General features: G+C 39.0%; 1 protein-coding gene across 3 annotated transcripts in view; it reads left to right on the forward strand.

The window, feature by feature from the left end:
- Positions 1-17,272, forward strand: part of AGT (angiotensinogen) — a 163,475-nt gene extending 146,203 nt beyond the window's left edge. For all 3 annotated transcript variants that reach the window (XM_044076062.1, XM_044076068.1, XM_044076057.1), the window contains 3 exons: positions 6,210-6,483; positions 6,603-6,744; positions 16,904-17,272. In XM_044076062.1, coding sequence (XP_043931997.1) covers positions 6,210-6,483; positions 6,603-6,744; positions 16,904-17,092 — 605 coding nt within the window. In that variant the 3' untranslated portion in view covers positions 17,093-17,272. The remainder of the gene's footprint in view (positions 1-6,209; positions 6,484-6,602; positions 6,745-16,903) is intronic.
- Positions 17,273-18,292: the final 1,020 nt, after the last annotated feature.

Consider the following 18,292-nt stretch of genomic DNA (forward strand, 5'->3'; position numbering starts at 1 on the left):
TGGGACCATTGCAATTCAGACAGACAATATGTCTGTAGTGTGGTACATCAACAAGCAGGGCGGAACCAAGTCCTATCCCTTATGTTGAGAAGCACTCAGACTGTGGCAGTGGGTGATCTCCTCTCAATGGTTTCTGACAGCAACGCACATCCCTGGGAAGTCCAACGTCATAGCGGACAGGCTAAGCAGAGCTATTCTCATGCCTCACGAGTGGTCTCTCAATCGGACAGTAGCGGACAAAATCTTCCGCAAATGGGGTCAGCCTTGCTGCGACCTTTTCACATCTCCTCTCAACAGCAAGTGCGACAGTTTCTTCACTCTCTTCCCGGACACTCCCCCAGAGACGCTGTAGTTCACGATTGGCTCCAGGGACTTCTGTATGCATTCCCACCCTTTCCCCTAATTCCCAAACTAATTCAGAAAGCTACTGTACTGGGGTGCAGGATGATCCTCATTGTCCCCTACTGGCCTCGACAAATCTGGTTTGCGTTCCTGCATCATCACCTTCTAGAGCAGCCTTGGAATCTGGACCCAGTTCTGGACGTTTTGATCCATCAGTCGGGCAGGCTGCATCAATCTCTTCAGTCTCTCAACCTCACTGCTTGGTTGCTCCACTTCCAACCTTAGCCAGGCTTCCCAGCATTTCCCATTCAGTGTGTGAGATTATCCTTTCTTCGCACAAACCTACAACCAGGAAGACATATGTTGTAGTAAGCTACCAATGGTGGCTGTTCTATCTTTGCAGTGAGCTCATTGCACTAGCAGTATTAATAGCCCAACTGGCTCTATACTGCAAATGTTATATTGCCGATTTAGGAGGCTGTGCATACACAGAAACATGCATGTACTTTCTGAAGGTAGCAATTGTAGAGCTCACAAGGCTGTCATGGATTGATAGGGGGTTAAGGCACACTCTCCAGCAACAATATGATACAGCACGAGAGCCCTCCTCGCTGGCCATGGATGTGGGTCAGGTTCAGCCTAGGGGTGGTAAGGAAGGTCCATTAGACCAGGTGGATGAGGAGACGAGCTAATGACAGCTGATAGTCAGCTGCAGGGAGAATGGGGGACCAAAAGAATGAAAGACATTGTGTTTACTCAACTACTAGTTTAAGATTTTTTGAAAGCAGACATTATATACAGTAAAATTAAATTTCATCCACAAGTTTGAAAGTTTTCAAGAAACAAAAAATTATTTTCTTTTCTACATTACTTGTTTAATATTAAGACATCTTACTACTTGACTTATTTTACAAGTTAAAACAAGTATAAAACACTAAAGACTTGTGGAAAAGGACTGCCAAAAATATTACTCCCAACTAGTATGAATGAGACTGAAACCAAATTTAGATTACCTAATATATTCATTTGTAATTTATACCTTTACTTGCAGGATGTTTCTAGTGAAGAATCAAATTGGTAAATTTATCTGGGTTTATAATAACTTAATTTGTTACACTGTTACATGTCTAACCAATGTCTTTTTATTTGAAATGATACTGCTTTTTATGCTACAGAATGTTTTCACGTTATAGAGGTTATTGTCTACGCTATCTTTCTTAGAATGCTCACTTGTGTTAAAGCTTCAGGATTTCTAAGGTATGAAACAAATTTAGAACAGCTAATCCATTCACACTATCAATGGCCTAAGCCTTAGTAAACTTAAATAATGTATTAGCACATTTAACAATATTCGATACTATGCTATTAATTTATACCACAAAAAGAGTAAATCTAAATAATGGTAGAGGGAAAAAACAAGGCTATAAGCAGATGCAATAAAGCCATGTCTGCAGTCATCTGCAAGTTTAGCTAAATTCATACTTCTATTCATTGATATTTTGTGACTGAGTTTTCAGTCCATTTTGTTAAACTTTATTAGCTTTTACATAAAAATGTGGTTGTAATAAATTTAAATGCAACAGAATCATAATCAGAAGCTCTTACCATATCAAAGTGTAGTGCATCAGTGAACAACATTAAGTGGCTAACTTAAAAGTGAAAAAGTAAGGTGTAATGGATAAATAGGTGGATCATTTTTGAAGCCATATTGGTTGATATACAATGCAGATTTCATAATACAAGTTTCTGAGATCTCATCTTGAAGAATTCTTTCTAGTAGCATTCGAAGAATGTTATCATTCTCTAATTTTGAACCATGGATATATCATTCATGACCTCACATTACAGAGACAATGTGTTCAAATATAGAGGTACGCAACATAGTTCTACAGAAATCATTAATGATTTTCCTGTTCTTTTAATAAAGATACCTTGCTCATTATCAGATCTTAAAAAAACTGTTACATTTTACCTCCAGCGAAGCTATTATTTCTAACCTTCACAAATAAAGGGCAAAACAATTGGAGGTGTAATTTTCTGATATTTAAAAACTGTTTTGGATACATTAACTAACATAACCTAGAATAGAAATTGCATACAGATACTGTCATTTTTATACTCTAAAATAAAGAAAATCTTCCATTGTCATTTCCTTTGTCCCTCCCAACCCTATTACTGTGTACCTACCATCCTGATCCAGAAAAACAAATTGAATTCTTACCAGCTGGCTGCAGAATGCAGCACCATGATTAGTTTTGTTATTTTGTTCTAGGACTTAAAATAAATAGTTATAACTTTCCCATTTCTAAACGTTTTTGAGACAAGGTTTTTTAGTATGACATTTATGAGGCATGTGATTTTCATTTTGCAGTTGCATCAGAAAAGGTGACGTTTCAGAGTGACTGCAAAAATCACCTTGTGAGAGTGAACTACTCAAGGAATCTCAGACACCATGACATAGACTCTTAAGATATGCATTCCAAAAACATTCTTCCAAATTATTACTAATGGCCAGGGCATGATCCTACATTTAAACAAAACAAGCTCTAAATGAAGCAAAACACTGGTAACCAAAAAATAAAAAACAAACCAACCCAAAACAGGCAGAGAAACTCCACTTTAATGACACAAGCAGAAAACAGCAAGTCCCATAAACTAAGCACTTTCACCATTAAAATATGGCTTCCTCAGAGTTAGATGGGATACAAACAACTTGGTTTAAATAGAGTGATGTAAGCAAAACCAACCAATCATTTCATGTGATGTCACGTTGAATTATTATTTTTTTTTATAACACACACAGTTAAAAGCCCAAATCGCTGACCATAGGCAACTTCCATATGCGCAGTCCTTTGGGCACCTGTTTTAATAAGAGTAGCTTATTTAGGAAAGCATTATCCAGTTGCAACACCCGAAACCTTTTACATGTTTTTTCAAAGGTTTCCAACTGTCATTTCAGCATCGGCCTGTCGTCTCTCTCCTCATTCAAGTCCAAAAAACGATCCACATCCTCCCCAGGCTTGAATGACAACATTGCAGTTTTACCCATTTTAAAAGAAAGGGAAAGGGTTATTTAAATTAATTCATTAACTGCATTTTATTTCTTGACATTTCAATAACACATCTATTACACATATATAATATATATGTTTTTTAATCATATGGTTATATAAGCTGTAAAAGTGTTGTTTTGTGTTTTCTGGAGAAAACTGAAGGTTTTATTTACCTTTATTAACTGTGTATATGTTAAAAAAAAAAAAAAACTAATTCAACATGGCACCACATGAAATGATTGGTTGGTTTTTCTTACATCACTCTATTTAAACTAAGTTGTTTGTATCCCATGTAACTCTGAGGAAGCCATATTTTAATAGTGAAAGTGCTAAGTTTATGGGACTTGCTGTTTTCTGCTTGTGTCATTAAAGTGGAATTTCTCTGCCTGTTTTGGGTTGGTTTGTTTTCTATTTTATGATCCTACATTTAATTTTTTATATGCTTCCTTGAACTTTACTAATTTTCAATGAATTTATACCATGCTTACAATATACCATCTACAACATTCCATATCATTAAAGATTACACTATCTTTGTACAGTACACTGAAAAAGTAATTTTGCACACCAAGTGCAAATCATGCACAGTGAAGCAAAGTCATATTTGCTGTACATCTGCTAGATAAGAATACACTCATTTTTTAAATTTTTTTCTTTTAATTTTGTTTGTTAATCAGGAGGTGAGCTGGAATTGTGGAATTTCCCCAGTTGTTTTTGATAGGTGCTGTGGGATCTTTCACATTCACCTGCTCTACCAGCAGCTTAAGCACATGGGACCTTAGTTTAACACTTCATCCAAATATGATACACTGAGGATTGTAACACCTCCCTTATGCTGCATTGCAGTCTCAGAAATCAATTTACCTGGTGTGGGAATAAAATCCACAGCCATCTGCACCAAAGGCACATGTGATACCTGCTGCACCACTGATACTGCAATGCATTCAAAATGTATCATTACTGACTTGAAGACATTGTTATGGCTGCCTGCAAACACAACATGCCCAGTCCCTGCCAAATAGATACAATTTGTATCTATCTCATTTGGTATGGAAACAATCACACCCAGTTGGCATGTCACTGATTATTGTACTAATCTTTCTTTGGTTTTTGTAATCATTTCATATGTTCATAGGTATGTACTAGGCAATCAGTAGAAGCCTAACAAAAAGAAACTTATTCAGTAGTTTCCTTCAGCTTCTGGGAGGTAAAAACAAGATTCATCAGGAAAGGATTTGAGGCTTCTCATACAATTATCTCAGTAAACCTTGAAGGTGGCAAGGATGCCTAAAAGTCTTTTCATACATGTCCAACCAGCAATGTAAAGATGGTGATCTAGGACATGTTAAAAACTCTGTTTGAGGTGAACGAAGATATGTCAGTGTGGTGTGTGAAACAATAATCTGGAACCTTCTGTTGTTTCCTGCACCATATTGTGTGTGTTGTACCTTAGACAGTGTATCATTAACACAGAATTAACAAGGCACTATATTGGCCCTTATTAATTGGCACCACATGTTAGTCAGCTTGTATTGCAGCATCGCGTTCTAATGGAAGAGATCCCCGAAATAGTGCTGTGAGGGGGAAGCCTATGACTCCTTTGTAATGCAATGATACCCTCTGGCATGGTTAGGTGCTCACAACTATGCAACATAAGGGACAATACTTTGCCAAAGTGTACAGGTTTCATAGTCCATAATTTGATTGTGCAATCAAGTAGTCCACACATTTATTCAGCAATGACTAGTGTATTGCACATAACCCATGATGTGATCATGCAGTCTGGCAGTCCACACCTTTATTTACCTGTGACTAATGTGTTGTATATAGCTCATGACATGATCAGGTGATAATGTAGTTGGTAGTCCACACATTTATTCACCAATGTACTCTACTTAGCCCATGATATGACCATGCAGTCTGATAGTCCATGCATTTATTCAGCAGTGAGTGCCTTTATTCACATATGATCACATATTTCTGTCGTTAGCAATATGTCAAAGCTTTACTGTAACGAAATGCCTTTTCCAAATGCTCCCATACACCTTATGAACACATACCAGGATGACCTATAGCACCTCTGTGGCAATTCCTCTGCACAGTCTCATATATTGCTGATCACATCCCTGATCTAATGACTTTATTGTTGGTTGGCTAAGTCTTATACCAGTATTTTATCCATAGCTACAGGTATTACTCCCATCACTAGCTGGAACTTGCACATGTCATGTGCTCCCGGAACAGCATTTGTTTTTACTCACATGGCCATCTCTGTCCATAACAGTCGTATGACCATGTCATTGCTGACCCACAAGCTTGCATCTCCCCAAGGTCCAGATGCTCCATATTGTGCTGCAGTGGGATGTTATATATGCTTATGAAAAATATTCTATGGCTATAACTTTCTCAGGTTTAAACCTTTTTGTTTTCTAAAACAGTAGCTCTACTTCCTCCTTGTAACAACTGTCTTTAGTAATAATGGATTGTATCCTTTTTGTATACCTCAGTCATAAGTAATGTCAAACAGCATCCTTGCATCTTTTAGCAACTTGTGTGCTACTTTGTTTAGAGTTTTTTTGATGCATTCTATTTTCATTTGCTGATGTAAAATATTTTTAAAATGATTTAACTAGGTACCTCTTGCATAAGGCAGATAAATTATAAATAAAAACATCCGATACTGTGTGATTCTTTATACATTGCATTCATGTCAGTAATACCATGATAGTCTCATGTTACTGACTTTACTGCAGGCTTCTAGAATATATCATTCTGTTCTGTAGGATCTCCTAATAATTAAATATTTGTTTCTAGGCTTGTGGCCAAAAAACTATGGCTGGCAACACACAGGAATGATGGATTTCTGGAATGAACAAGGTGAAAAAATCTCCGTTCCTATGATGACTCACACTGGACAGTTTCATTACAAGACAGATGAACACAAGAAATACTCTGTTGTGAAACTTAATGTCCATCAGAATGTTGTTATGCTTATAATTCAGCCAGTTGATGGGAACACTCTGCATAACCTGGAGTCGAGCATCTCTTTGGAGACACTTTCTGAATGGATGAATGGTCTTTCACTTACGTATGTATCATAACTGCTGAAGTAGTGTCTTGTTTCTCCAAATGTTAATACCATTGCTACATTTTTATAACAAAATGTTCACATCAAAAATAGTAATCTTTCTATTTTTATTCCTGTAGGCATTTAAAGCTAACTATCCCAAAAATAGACATTAATGAATCCTACGACCTGAAACAAGCACTTAAGGACTTAAAACTTGACATATTTGAGAAGAAATTTGCCTTCAGAAAGATGAGCAAAGATGAGCTTACCTTAGGAAAGGTAAATACTAACCTAAATATGACATTTTTTGAATATTCAGAGTGTGTCTTTTGTTTCTTTTGCACAAATAATGTTCAGATTGTGTCTGTAAATGATTCTACTGAAGCTTACTACAGTAAGTAGTCTGAAAATGTTTCCATTTCACAGATATTTCCTAAAATTGAACTGGAAGTGCTTATCTTATCACTTTGGTAGCTTTAGCATGTATTGATTTAATTTCTACTCGCAGTGGTTAATGACAGTAGCCACCATTGTTAGTTCATTTTGTTTTGTTTTTGTTTATATTATTGCTTAAAGATCATGTCTAAAGGTGCGAAACACATTTTTCTTTTCACATAAAACAAAGTGTCTGCATACATCTTTATGCATGTGAACACTTTTCTGTGTAAAATGAAAAGTTTGTTGTGTAGCCTTTAGAAAATTATACAATTTTAAAGTTCTCTTCCAAATGTGGAAGACTAAACATATAGAGCCATATTTATGGCATTAATATTAATGACCTTGTGGGAGGCATTTACGTCACTCTAGGTTCTACCTCTACTGTTCTGGACTAGCATAGGTAAGCAATTGTGTATTAGTTATGTAATTGCCAAACTGTTAAAAGTAACAATTTGGCAAAAAAATAATTAGTTTTTTTGATTAATTTTTGCCAAATTGTTAATTTAACAATTCTTGGAGTTAGTATATATAATTAGCAGGGGTTATAGGAAGCCCCCCCCCGCATAAATTTTGTTTTAATTTGTTTTTTTAAACTTTCTTTTGCATGCGCCAATATTTGTGCTTGGAACATGCTTAGTAGGGTGTCAATGTTTGCAAATTCAAACCATCAGGAATCTCAAAGTTCAATATGAACTTAAAATAGCCACTAAAACCAAAAATAACTACAAGTCCTTCTTTAACTATATCAGGAAGTTAAGAACTAGAACCCAGTACACAACAGTACTCTGACCCAAAGGAAATAGCTAATATCCTAGCTGACAAATTTAGTGCAGATTTTACTCTACCCATAGTAACAGCTACTCCACACATTCCACAGTTCCAGCCACTCCCTTTGAATAAGTTGTGTCAGCTCTCTCAAAAGCTAAAAACATGCCATCCATGAGCTCTGGTAATAAACTAGGTTGCCTGATTATCAGTGCCAAATATAGTCTATCTGAACCCCATATAAGAAGCCTGGAAAACAACCATTGTGATGTTATAACACAAGGATAGCCCAACCATGGACCCAGGGAAATATAGACCCATTAGTCTCACTAACTTCATATATAAAGCTTATCAAGTGTGTTATCGCAAACCTCAATAATATGGACATTGAACACTACAGTGGGGATCGGGACATGCACCCCTTCCCTTATTGTAGTGCAATCTCTGATAGTATATAAAATTAGCAGCAGATGTGGGGGGTGCAGGGATGCTTGTCGCCTGCATAACAGTCTTAGGAGATATCCGGAAATGATGGGTGCTTCGAACAAAGTCAACATTCCCAGAGTGTCGGCTTTCTTTGGGTAGCAGATTCACAATTTTAAGGAATCAACAGTGCAGTTTCTGACATTATGAGTCGGGTACATGAACAGTTGCACATGTGTGTGGCAACATTTTAAAGGTAAACCCATACAAGATATAGGAATCTAGCAAAGGCCTTTGACACTATCCCCCTGCAGGCATTATAGACAGACTTATAAATATGAATATAACCCTTATATTGTGCAGGGGATAGCTAATGTGTTGTTTTAGAAAGAATCTATGTGGTTAGAGTCGTAGGTACCATTTAAGAAACCAACAAAGTTAGCAGTGGTGTATGACAGGGCTCAGATTTGGGCCCTGTCCTATTTCGCATATATTTCCCAGACCTTCAGGTCAGCACTCCTACCCTATGGTTAACCAAGTGTGCAGATGACTGTAAATTAAGTTTTGTCATTCGATCTTCAGCTGACTCACAATTGCACCAGCATTGGTTAGATTATGTTAACAACAAGTGCAAGGATGATGGTCTCAAATTAAATGTACAAAAATGTAGCATGGTTCATTTTGGTAAACAAAACAGTTTAACATACCATATAGGAGATACACTCTGCCAATAAGACACTGATACAGGATCAAGGCATTCTTATTTGACCATCATAGGTTCATAGGTTCATAGGTTCATACTAGGCTATCTGCCCAAGGGCATTTATAAGCCTAGCCCATAGTTATGTGGCTTTCGCCACCCCTTTAGTTTGAATAAAACTATGCCTATTATTTTGCTGTGCCTCTGTCAAGCAGTGACACTGAAGTAATCCCTGGGGTATATCTGCGATCTCCCATCCATTCGTCAAGATTCCTCTTGAACAAGGCCAGCGAGGTGCTCTGCCTCACATCTACCAGGATTTTGTTCCACAGCATAGGGAGTCTCTGGGTGATGAATCTGTCCCTCCAGCACGTTCTATTAATAACCGTGTCAAGGTTTAAGTCTCCCGCCCTTGTGGTTCTGAGGGATATAGATTTTTTGAGGTGAAGCATATTCATCAAATCTGGGTTTGACATGGCCTTATATGTCAGGCACAGGTCACCTCTGAGCAAGCGGTATGAGACTGAATAGAGCTGGAGTTCTTTCAGTCGGGCAGCATAAGACATATTTTTGAGACCCTTTATCCTTTTGGTGAGGAACTTTTGGGGCCTTTCCAGCTGCTGCAGGTGTCGGGTCAGATACATTCCGAATGGGGCATTGTACTCAATCACAGGTCTAATGAGTGATGAGTACAGGGGGACGATGACCTCCTTTGATCTAGATGTGAATCCCTTCATGATCAGGTGGGCAATGTAGAAGGTTTTCCTAACAACTTTAGCAACATGAGTGTCAAACGAAAGGCCACTGTCAACCTGGGTCCCCAGATCCCTGATGACTTCTTCTGTGCTCAGTGGATTGCCACCTATATGGTAGCTAGGGGTAACCTTGTTTTTCCCGAAGGGTATGACTATGCATTTCTTGGCGTTTAACTTTAGGCCATGGCTCTGGCACCAGTTATCCGTTTCTGTGAGGCCCTTCTGAAGGATATCTGTGTCAGATGTGTTTTCGACTATGGCCCAGTTTGCAGTCATCTGCAACCTTTGTCAGCCATAACCCTCCTGTGTTTGCTTGTACTTCAGAAAAGTAGATGCCGAACAAGAGTGGACCCAGGACTGAGCCCTGTGGGACACCACTTGTGACAGGCTTTGAGTCTGACATGGCTCCAGCAACTCTGACCCTGTGGGTTCTGTCACTTAGCCAGTTTGCAACCCATCTTGTGATGTATGGGTTTACATTCAAGCTGATGAGTTTTTCGATGATACCTGAGTGGGGTATTGTGTCGAAGGCCTTTGCCAGCTCGAGGTAGGCTGTATGGACTGCCTTTCCCTCATCAATGGCCTTGGTGACTGTCTCGAAAAAGTCAACCAAGTTTACAAGGCATGATCTGCCTTTGACAAAGCCAAACTGGGTTGGATCCAAAGTCTGCAAGTTCCCTATGTCTTTATTTATGAGTTCCATTATGATCCTCTCCATGGCTTTGCAGATAAGGCTTGTCAAGCTAATGGGATGGTAATTTCCAGGGTCGGTGGAGGCACTGCCCTTGTGAAGTGGGACCACCATCGCCGTGCGCCACTCCTTGGGTATGTATCTTGAGGTGAGGCTAAGATTAAACAGCTGTCCTAACTGCGGGTTTAATTCCTCATTGAGTTCGTGGTGCACACAGTCGGGGACACCATCCGGTCCCATGGATGCTGTGTTTTTTGCCTTGGAGAGAGCAGTTCTCACCTGGGCGTTGGAGATGTTTGGGGGGCTACAATCCTCTGGTATAGATATCTCTCCTTTTGGGGGGGGGGGGGGAGAAGTTTGCACTGAACCTGTCAGCCAGTATGCTGGCAATGTGTGTAGGTTCAGTAATCTTCACATCATTTTGAACTAATTCTGAGCATATCTGGGAGTTTCCTCCTAGGTTTCTAACATAGCTAAAGAAGGCCTTATGATTGTCTTTTGAGTCCTTGGCGATTTTTCTCTCAAAATTTGCCTTGGATGATTTTATGAGAGCTCTTAGTTTTTTACTTATAATGATCAAAGGTGTCTTACCTTTCAAGGATTTTGCTCTATCGTGTAGTAGCTTCCTCCTTTTGTTGTAGAGCTTGTTTATGGCTGGGGTCCACCAGACTGGACGCTTGCCTTTGGTACAAAGAGTCTTAGTTTTGTTTGGGATTGCCTGATCCATGCAGTCCTGTAGGTGCTGGTAGAAGGCATTTGTAAGTGATTCAGCAGTTTGAGTAATGTTTACCACTGGCTCAGGGGCCTTAAAGGAGACCACACTAGTTTTTAGAAGTGTGAAGTCGGCTTTTGAGAAGTTTTCACTGTGGTCTTTTTATTTCAGGTGGGGCGGGATGAGGACCTCCAGCGAGATTAGTTTATGATCTGATCTCACCAGTGAGGGGTATACTTCCGGTGTTGAACATTGTGATCCCATGTTCTTGATGATGAGATCAAGTATGTTTTCTCCTCTTGTGGAGATGGTGACTAGTTGTTCCATGGCATTTGAGTTTATGAACTCCAGGAACCTTTGGGCTAGAGTGTTTGGGCTTGAGTAGTGTTCCCAGTCTATATTAGGGTAGTTGAAGTCACCTAGTATGATGGTGTTTGGAGATACATTTATCCCCTCCAATGTTTTCAGGAAGGCCATGTGAGGTTCCTGAGTTTGAGAGGGTGGCCTGTAACATGCTACAAATTGCAGAGCAGTCTTGCCTATGGTTAATTGCACCTGGATGGTCTCCGATGCATCGTGCGTTGCCATCAACCTTGAGGTGTGGGTGTCCTTTATGAATATGGACACCCCCCCCTCCTTTCTTGGTGTTGTCCGGATTTTGGGGCCGGAACGCATGATATGAGGTGAAACCTGATAGTGCTGGGGTGCTGTCAGGAGCCTTGAACCAGGTTTCTGTCACAGCACAGACATCGATGTTCTCCATACTGAGAAGGGCCTCGAGTGCGTGCATCTTGAGATTGAGACTTCTGGCATTGAGCAGCATTACCCTTAGTTTTTTTCCTTTTTTGTGTTCTAGGGTGGTAGGTTTAGAATTTGAGCCTTGCCTAAAAAAGGCACTATGGGGGTGGCAAGAGCCTTTGCCAATATCTAGAAGCCTAGGGGTGACAGGTGCAAGCCGTCCCTTGCGAAGCAGCGTGGCTTGTCCAGCATGCCATCCCAGGCAGACAGACATTGGATCCCCTTTGAATGACACCAGAATTTAAGCCAATTATTAAAGCTGATCATCTTATCACTGTATTGTGGCATCATTCTAGGTGAAGGTAGGATACTGCTCAAGGTCAGGGTCATACCTGCCTGGGCTACATAATCAGAGAGCTCCTCAATGTCTCTTTTCATGTAGTCCAAGGAGGTACGTCTCAGGTCGTTGACACCAGCGTGGACAATGACTGAGTCGTACTTGTACCTGCTGTTGAGAGACCTGAGTGCTTGCGTTATGTGGTGGATTCTAGCGCCCGACAGGCAGCTTACTGTGACCTTCTCCTTACTCAGTCTGGTGAGCGGGACGTCAGTGTGTCTGACTATGGAGTCACCTATGACAAGTATGTTTGGTGTTGTATTTGGCCTTAAGGGCAGTGACTGCTTTGCACACTGATTTTGTTGTTTATGTGTTGTTTGTGTGGTGTATTGAGTTTGCAGTTGCTTGGGTGTCTCCTTTGGAGGCCTCTGCTGTTTAGGTAAATTTTTACTCAGAGCCTCCGAGTATGTCTTAGTGTGTTTATGTGTTTGATTCAGTGGTGTGGTTGAGTTATGTGAGACTGGTATTGTGGTGTGTGTAGTTGCCTTCACCTCCTGCCTGGTCTTGCCAGTCCTGAGTTGAGAGAGCTCAGCCTCCAGTCTGGCTAAATAGCTGCATCTCTCACAAGTGTTAGTGTTACGTGGGAGGAGGAGAGGGTTGTCCGTGTACATGAGGCAATTGTAACATTGTCTCAGAATTCCCAGATTCACCAACTGGGCAGGAGAGGACGCCAGCATCTGACCCTTCGACATGCTAGAAAGAATTATGAGTAGGTATGAGACAGAAAAGTAGTGGGCTTAGCAGGGAAGTGGGCACTCCTGGGGGTTTTGCTAGTGAGAGATTTGTATAATATAGGAGTGCTTGACCTGCAAAGAGAATGCTTATAAGACAAGGGATATGCTTATAAGACAAGTGCTGAGCTTTTTGAGAAGAAAAAGCTAATTGGAACAAGTGCTGCACTTTTTAGTGAAGGTGTAAACTGTTTAGGTTTCTAACAGAGCAGTTCTAAGGGAAAAATTGAAGAACAGACTTTCTGGAGCCAGAAAGAGTTTAACCTTGTTTAACTGGCGCTGCCCGATGCTGCTCTAGTGGCAACTCCGCGCTAATTCACGCTAAAGCACGTTAAAGCGTGCTTGATAGCAGGGGCTGGAAAGAAGCAGGAATAGACCCAAAACGGACAATAAAACTACAGTTTCAAGTCATGTTTCCAAAGTGGTTTGGAAAGCCTTTTATCTGGCTCATTTAATTTCCAAAAGTATCTTCACTTATTCCAAAGAAGTCTTAAGTCTACTTTACTCATATCTTATCAGATTTATAATTGAATATAATGCACCTTTTAGCATGTATTTCTCTAAACAAATCACCCATTCTGAGAGACCTTAGAAAGTCATAATTGAAAAGATCAACGTCCTCAAAAATCGTCGCTATTACGAGGGGCTAGCACCTCTTTCTCTGTACTCAATCTCTTACAGACTTACCCATGGAGATCTGTGTCTAGCCTTTCAAACCATAAAAGATCCAACCCTATTTGGCGTCCTCTTCATTCACAGAACTAATGGTACATCAAATACACGGTTAAAGGAACTAAACCTTCATCAACAGATAAGTAAAATGTATTGGAGTGATAGACTTGTATCCCAACATATTTCTCAGCTCTGGAACAAACTATTACTACATGTCAAGCAGAGTAGCACCCTTGCCACCTTCAAAGTGACCTTAGCTAATTGGATGGGCAACCTCAAATTCTCACCCGGTCTATCTTAGGTTGCCCTTATTGAGTTTTTTTTTTTTTTTTTTGGCTAGGCTTGAATTGGTATGCAGATTGATTGCCTAATACTTACAAACATATAATTAAAAATAAAAAGCATACTCTGTACTACATGCGACTAGAAATCTGAATAGTAAACAAGTAAATTATAAAACAAACAAGAATACTTACAGTGGCAACTCAAATTAATGGTTATTACTGGGGAAGGATGCTACAGAAAATACATCCTTTCGGTACTTTACTACATCTAGCAGAAAGTAGGGGTGGCACATTAGAAGTTAACTTTTAAGGGCAGACTTAGTTCTGTTCATTGATAGCCAATTCAAATAGTTAACTGTCATGAAGCAATTAGATTTTTTTACAAACTGCAAATCTGAATTAAAGTTACAAGCCAAGCTATAAACCAAAGATACTGGCAGTCTGAACCTTAGATAAATAAGCATGTTATGGAACAAACTAGTTTGTTTACATCAGCATCTAAAAGAAATACAACCATCACTGTGGGAAAAAGATATGAAAATAGAATCTGCACTCTCTCTCAGAATAACTATGTTACAGGGCTCACACTGTAATGTGAGCTAGAAAACTATAACACAAAGTGTAAGCTCCCTCACTCTGTGTTGATATTACACTACTGACTCCAAAATACAGTTGCAAACACAGGATTTACTCCAGCAAACAACAAATTACTATATGGCTCACGGACTGTTGTAATTTTGAAAGACCTGTAACAGCAAATCTCAGAATTACAAAACATGAAAAGTGAAGCAAAATGAGGACAGCAAATATCAAAATTTAGTGGTCATTTTTAAAAACCTTTTTTCAAGGAAACAACATTCCCCCCTATATATATATATATATATATATATATATATATATATATATATATATATATATATATATATATACTAAAGCCAGGATCAATGGACTTTAGAGTAAAGGCAGTACTCTGAGGTACCACGCCTTGGACTTTTTGCATTTCTACTCTCACTGTTCCAAGCATCACATTTCTGTTCCTTGGATTTCCATTGAATCCCTTATTGTGTCATTCTATAACATACAAAAACACTTGGCTTTCTGTACGGTCATGCAACTGCAGAACTGTTGTACACTACCACAGCATTAAATATAAACACTATGCACTTAGTTCCACTTCCATAGTCTCTTGGTCAGCTAAGCTATTTTATAATCCTTACCCTTTTACATACACATACATGGAATTAGTTGTGATGCTGAGGTCAGGAATGAACTCACAAAAGTATCTTTTAATCGGTGCATATTCCTCTTGACCGAAAAGACACTGCTTTGCATACTATAATGTCCTTTAAACTGTTCTTTAAGAAGTTAGTGAAAAGGTGTTTTATACTACCTAATCCCTACAATAATTAGCAGGGTTAATATTAAATGATGGGAAGTACTGCAGACTGGTTATTCATTTTTTAAAGTTATGTAGTGACCTTATGACATTTATTATTTGTCACTGTTCAGCTTTAACTTCTACTTCAGCTTTATATAGGTGTTTTTCACTGAATACCATGTACAAAATAAGATTGAAAGTTGATCTCCTCAACAAAAGCTATCCACAATTAGGTCAGAGATAACAAAAGGTTAGAAACCAATTATCATAACTTATCCTAATCCCTCAAATGCAGTATCAGAAAGATGTTTTAAGTGATCTGTGGAAGCAAAACAAGGATGGACACTCCTGAAGCCAATTAGATAGTAAATTCCACAATCGAGGCTGCTAGATAGGCAAAGCAACAGACACCAGAATGCTCATCTCACATCTAAAGGCTCCAACAGCATTTTGTGTACATGCATGTAATATCATGCCTTCTTAATCTGGCAGAGGTCTAGTAAGTATTGTTCTGGTGTATGTTAATGGTTTATATCTTTTGCATTAAGACTTCTGTGTGTACGTTTTGGTTCATAATGGGCTATATATTGTTCATCATTTCAGCAGTTAGATTTTAATCATCTGTAAGTTCTGCCTCATTTGCCTATATAATTTTTCATATTTTTTACTTTACTGTATAATATCCTTTCACAAACATTTGCAAACTTTGATGAAAGTTGTGGAATTTTTCCTTTTGTCTTTGCATTTTCTTTCTAGACCCCTTGCTTGAGCCTAATGCACATGCCCTGTTATTGAGAGAAAAAAGGTCAGCCGCTCATGGTAATTGCCTACTGAAAGTAGGTCAATTACTGCTTTGGCAAGAAAATGTGATTCAGAGATAGCTATGGTGCAATAAGAAAGACCTCATTATCATTTCATTAGCATGTCTCTGCATCGCAGTGTAACTAATACTAGCTCTGTCAGGCATGACAGCAGTAGGCACCCCCTAAAGTCACACACACATTCAGACACCCATTCACACACACTGCAACATATCCATCCATCAACAGAGAGCTCCACCACAATTGATCACTGCCAAGGAAAGACGTGACCATTCATACATATGAATGAGCCACACGCATGTACACGCACGCACACACACACACACACATACACACCTGATTTCCTACCTAACCCTCCTAGTGCAACCATCCAGGCAGATACACACACAGACACATGCATGTGAGCACATGCACATACTAACACCTCCAAAACCCACATATTTGCTTAACTTAACTGAACTATGACTAATTATATAACAGTGAATGGGTGAATATGACTCTCTGAAACACTCAACAGCATAATTCAGTAGCTGCTGGTATTTCGGGGAATGGCCATGTGGCTAATTATCATTATGCCCTGCCCAGGACTACCACATTATTATACAGCTCTGCTTGTGACACTGCCCTCTGCCTCTGCACAGAGGAAATATCAGTGGTGAGGTGATCTAAGAATCAGAAATGCTTACTGTGAAGAGGAAATGACTGTATTAAGGTTTTCCTGTTACAGTAAGCCTTTCTGAATCCTAGCTGTAGTTACTGCCTGGTATACTCACGAAATAAAATAAAACTATTAGTAAAATGTGACATAGTGCTCAGCTGAAAGAGACAAAAATGATGAAGGTAAAAGAGGAAAACTGATCTTCTACTTAGTCAATATTAAGGAAAGAAATTAAAATAAAAAATTAAATTGTTTTAACTTATCGCTATTTACAGCTTTTGTCACAAGTTTTATTTGAATCAACCACGAAATGCGATGGAGGCCAGGCGCATGTGCAGCAAAATAACGATTCTACAGTTGAAGAAGTTACAGTACAGAATCCTTTCCTACTGGCTGTCCTTGAAAAGAACACCAAGACTGTAATGTTTTTTGGTAGAATCGTGAATCCAGCGAGCAGAACATAGACTCTGTTGTATACAAGTGCATTTATAATATGGAAGTATTATATTCTTTTTCATCATTTTAAAGAAGTTTAAAATGTTTGCTGTTAGAAATGAGATAGTGCTTGTGTGGTTTTGCTGTGGATTTACTTTTGAGTCAACAATAAACTTTGAAGGTTGTCTTGCCTTCATTTTCCGCTTCCAGTTTGGTTTGCTTTTGTTACGAAATGAGATAGTTTCTTTCTTTTGTAATCTACATTACTTCTTAATCACATATTAGTGGATGCCAGACAAACAATATCAAAGTGGACTTAGACTCCTTATTTACTGTGTGCAGTTATTTATCAATATTAAATGAGTGCAAATGAAATTGTTACACAGAATAAACAGGTGTATGCCAGATATTTTCTTCTGCTGAACACACTATACAAATTACTGTTTTGGTCAACACATAAAACAATTTGTTAAATGTAACAGTATGAAACAGGCAGTTACCGATCTAGTTTGCTTGAAGAAAAAGCTACCTATCGAACCTTTGACCTTCTCATGACATTACCCAGCACTCCTCTTTTTCATTGGCTCAAAAACATTTTAATCCTCTAAGCAAAGAAGAGATGAGACATTCTAAATGTAAATTTTATTATGAATGCACCACATTTCTAGAGAAAATGGTGTCTTACTTCATTGCTATGTCTGTCTCTAATCACCAATATAGCCTGTCATGACACGCCTTTAATTTTGTGGACCCCCTTTCTTATTTTGCTACTCCTTGACATTCTGAATGTCCAGTTCATATTGCTTTGCATTTTTCCTTTAATCTTCTCAGGCTATGTGCTATCAATACTCCCTCTCCTTATTTTCCATTTACCCAGCTGGGGTGCCTTCTGTGCAGAGTCTGCTTGTTATCCTTGTGTTCGAGTGGGCTTCCTCCTGGTTTTCAGTTTCCTCCCATATTCCAAAGACACACAATAGGTGGATTGGACACGCTGTATTGGCCATAGATTTGAGTGTGCATTTGAGTGTGTGGTATGGGAAAACAACCACTGCAAGCGGTGTGAACCTTGGCTCTATATAGTTACCACCATTGAAGTGGCTTGTCTACTCTATGAGCAAAAATGGGGAAAAGGAGTTGTGCATGGATGGGTGAATGGATGGAGTGTTCTAATATCTTCTCCGAAAACTGATAGTTGCTCCTATTGACCTTTAACCAAATTTCACAGGAAA

The sequence above is a fragment of the Protopterus annectens genome, chromosome 1.part1 (genome assembly GCF_019279795.1).
Source record: "Protopterus annectens isolate FY-2018-M chromosome 1.part1, PAN1.0, whole genome shotgun sequence".
NCBI classification, from domain to species: Eukaryota; Metazoa; Chordata; order Ceratodontiformes; family Protopteridae; genus Protopterus; species Protopterus annectens.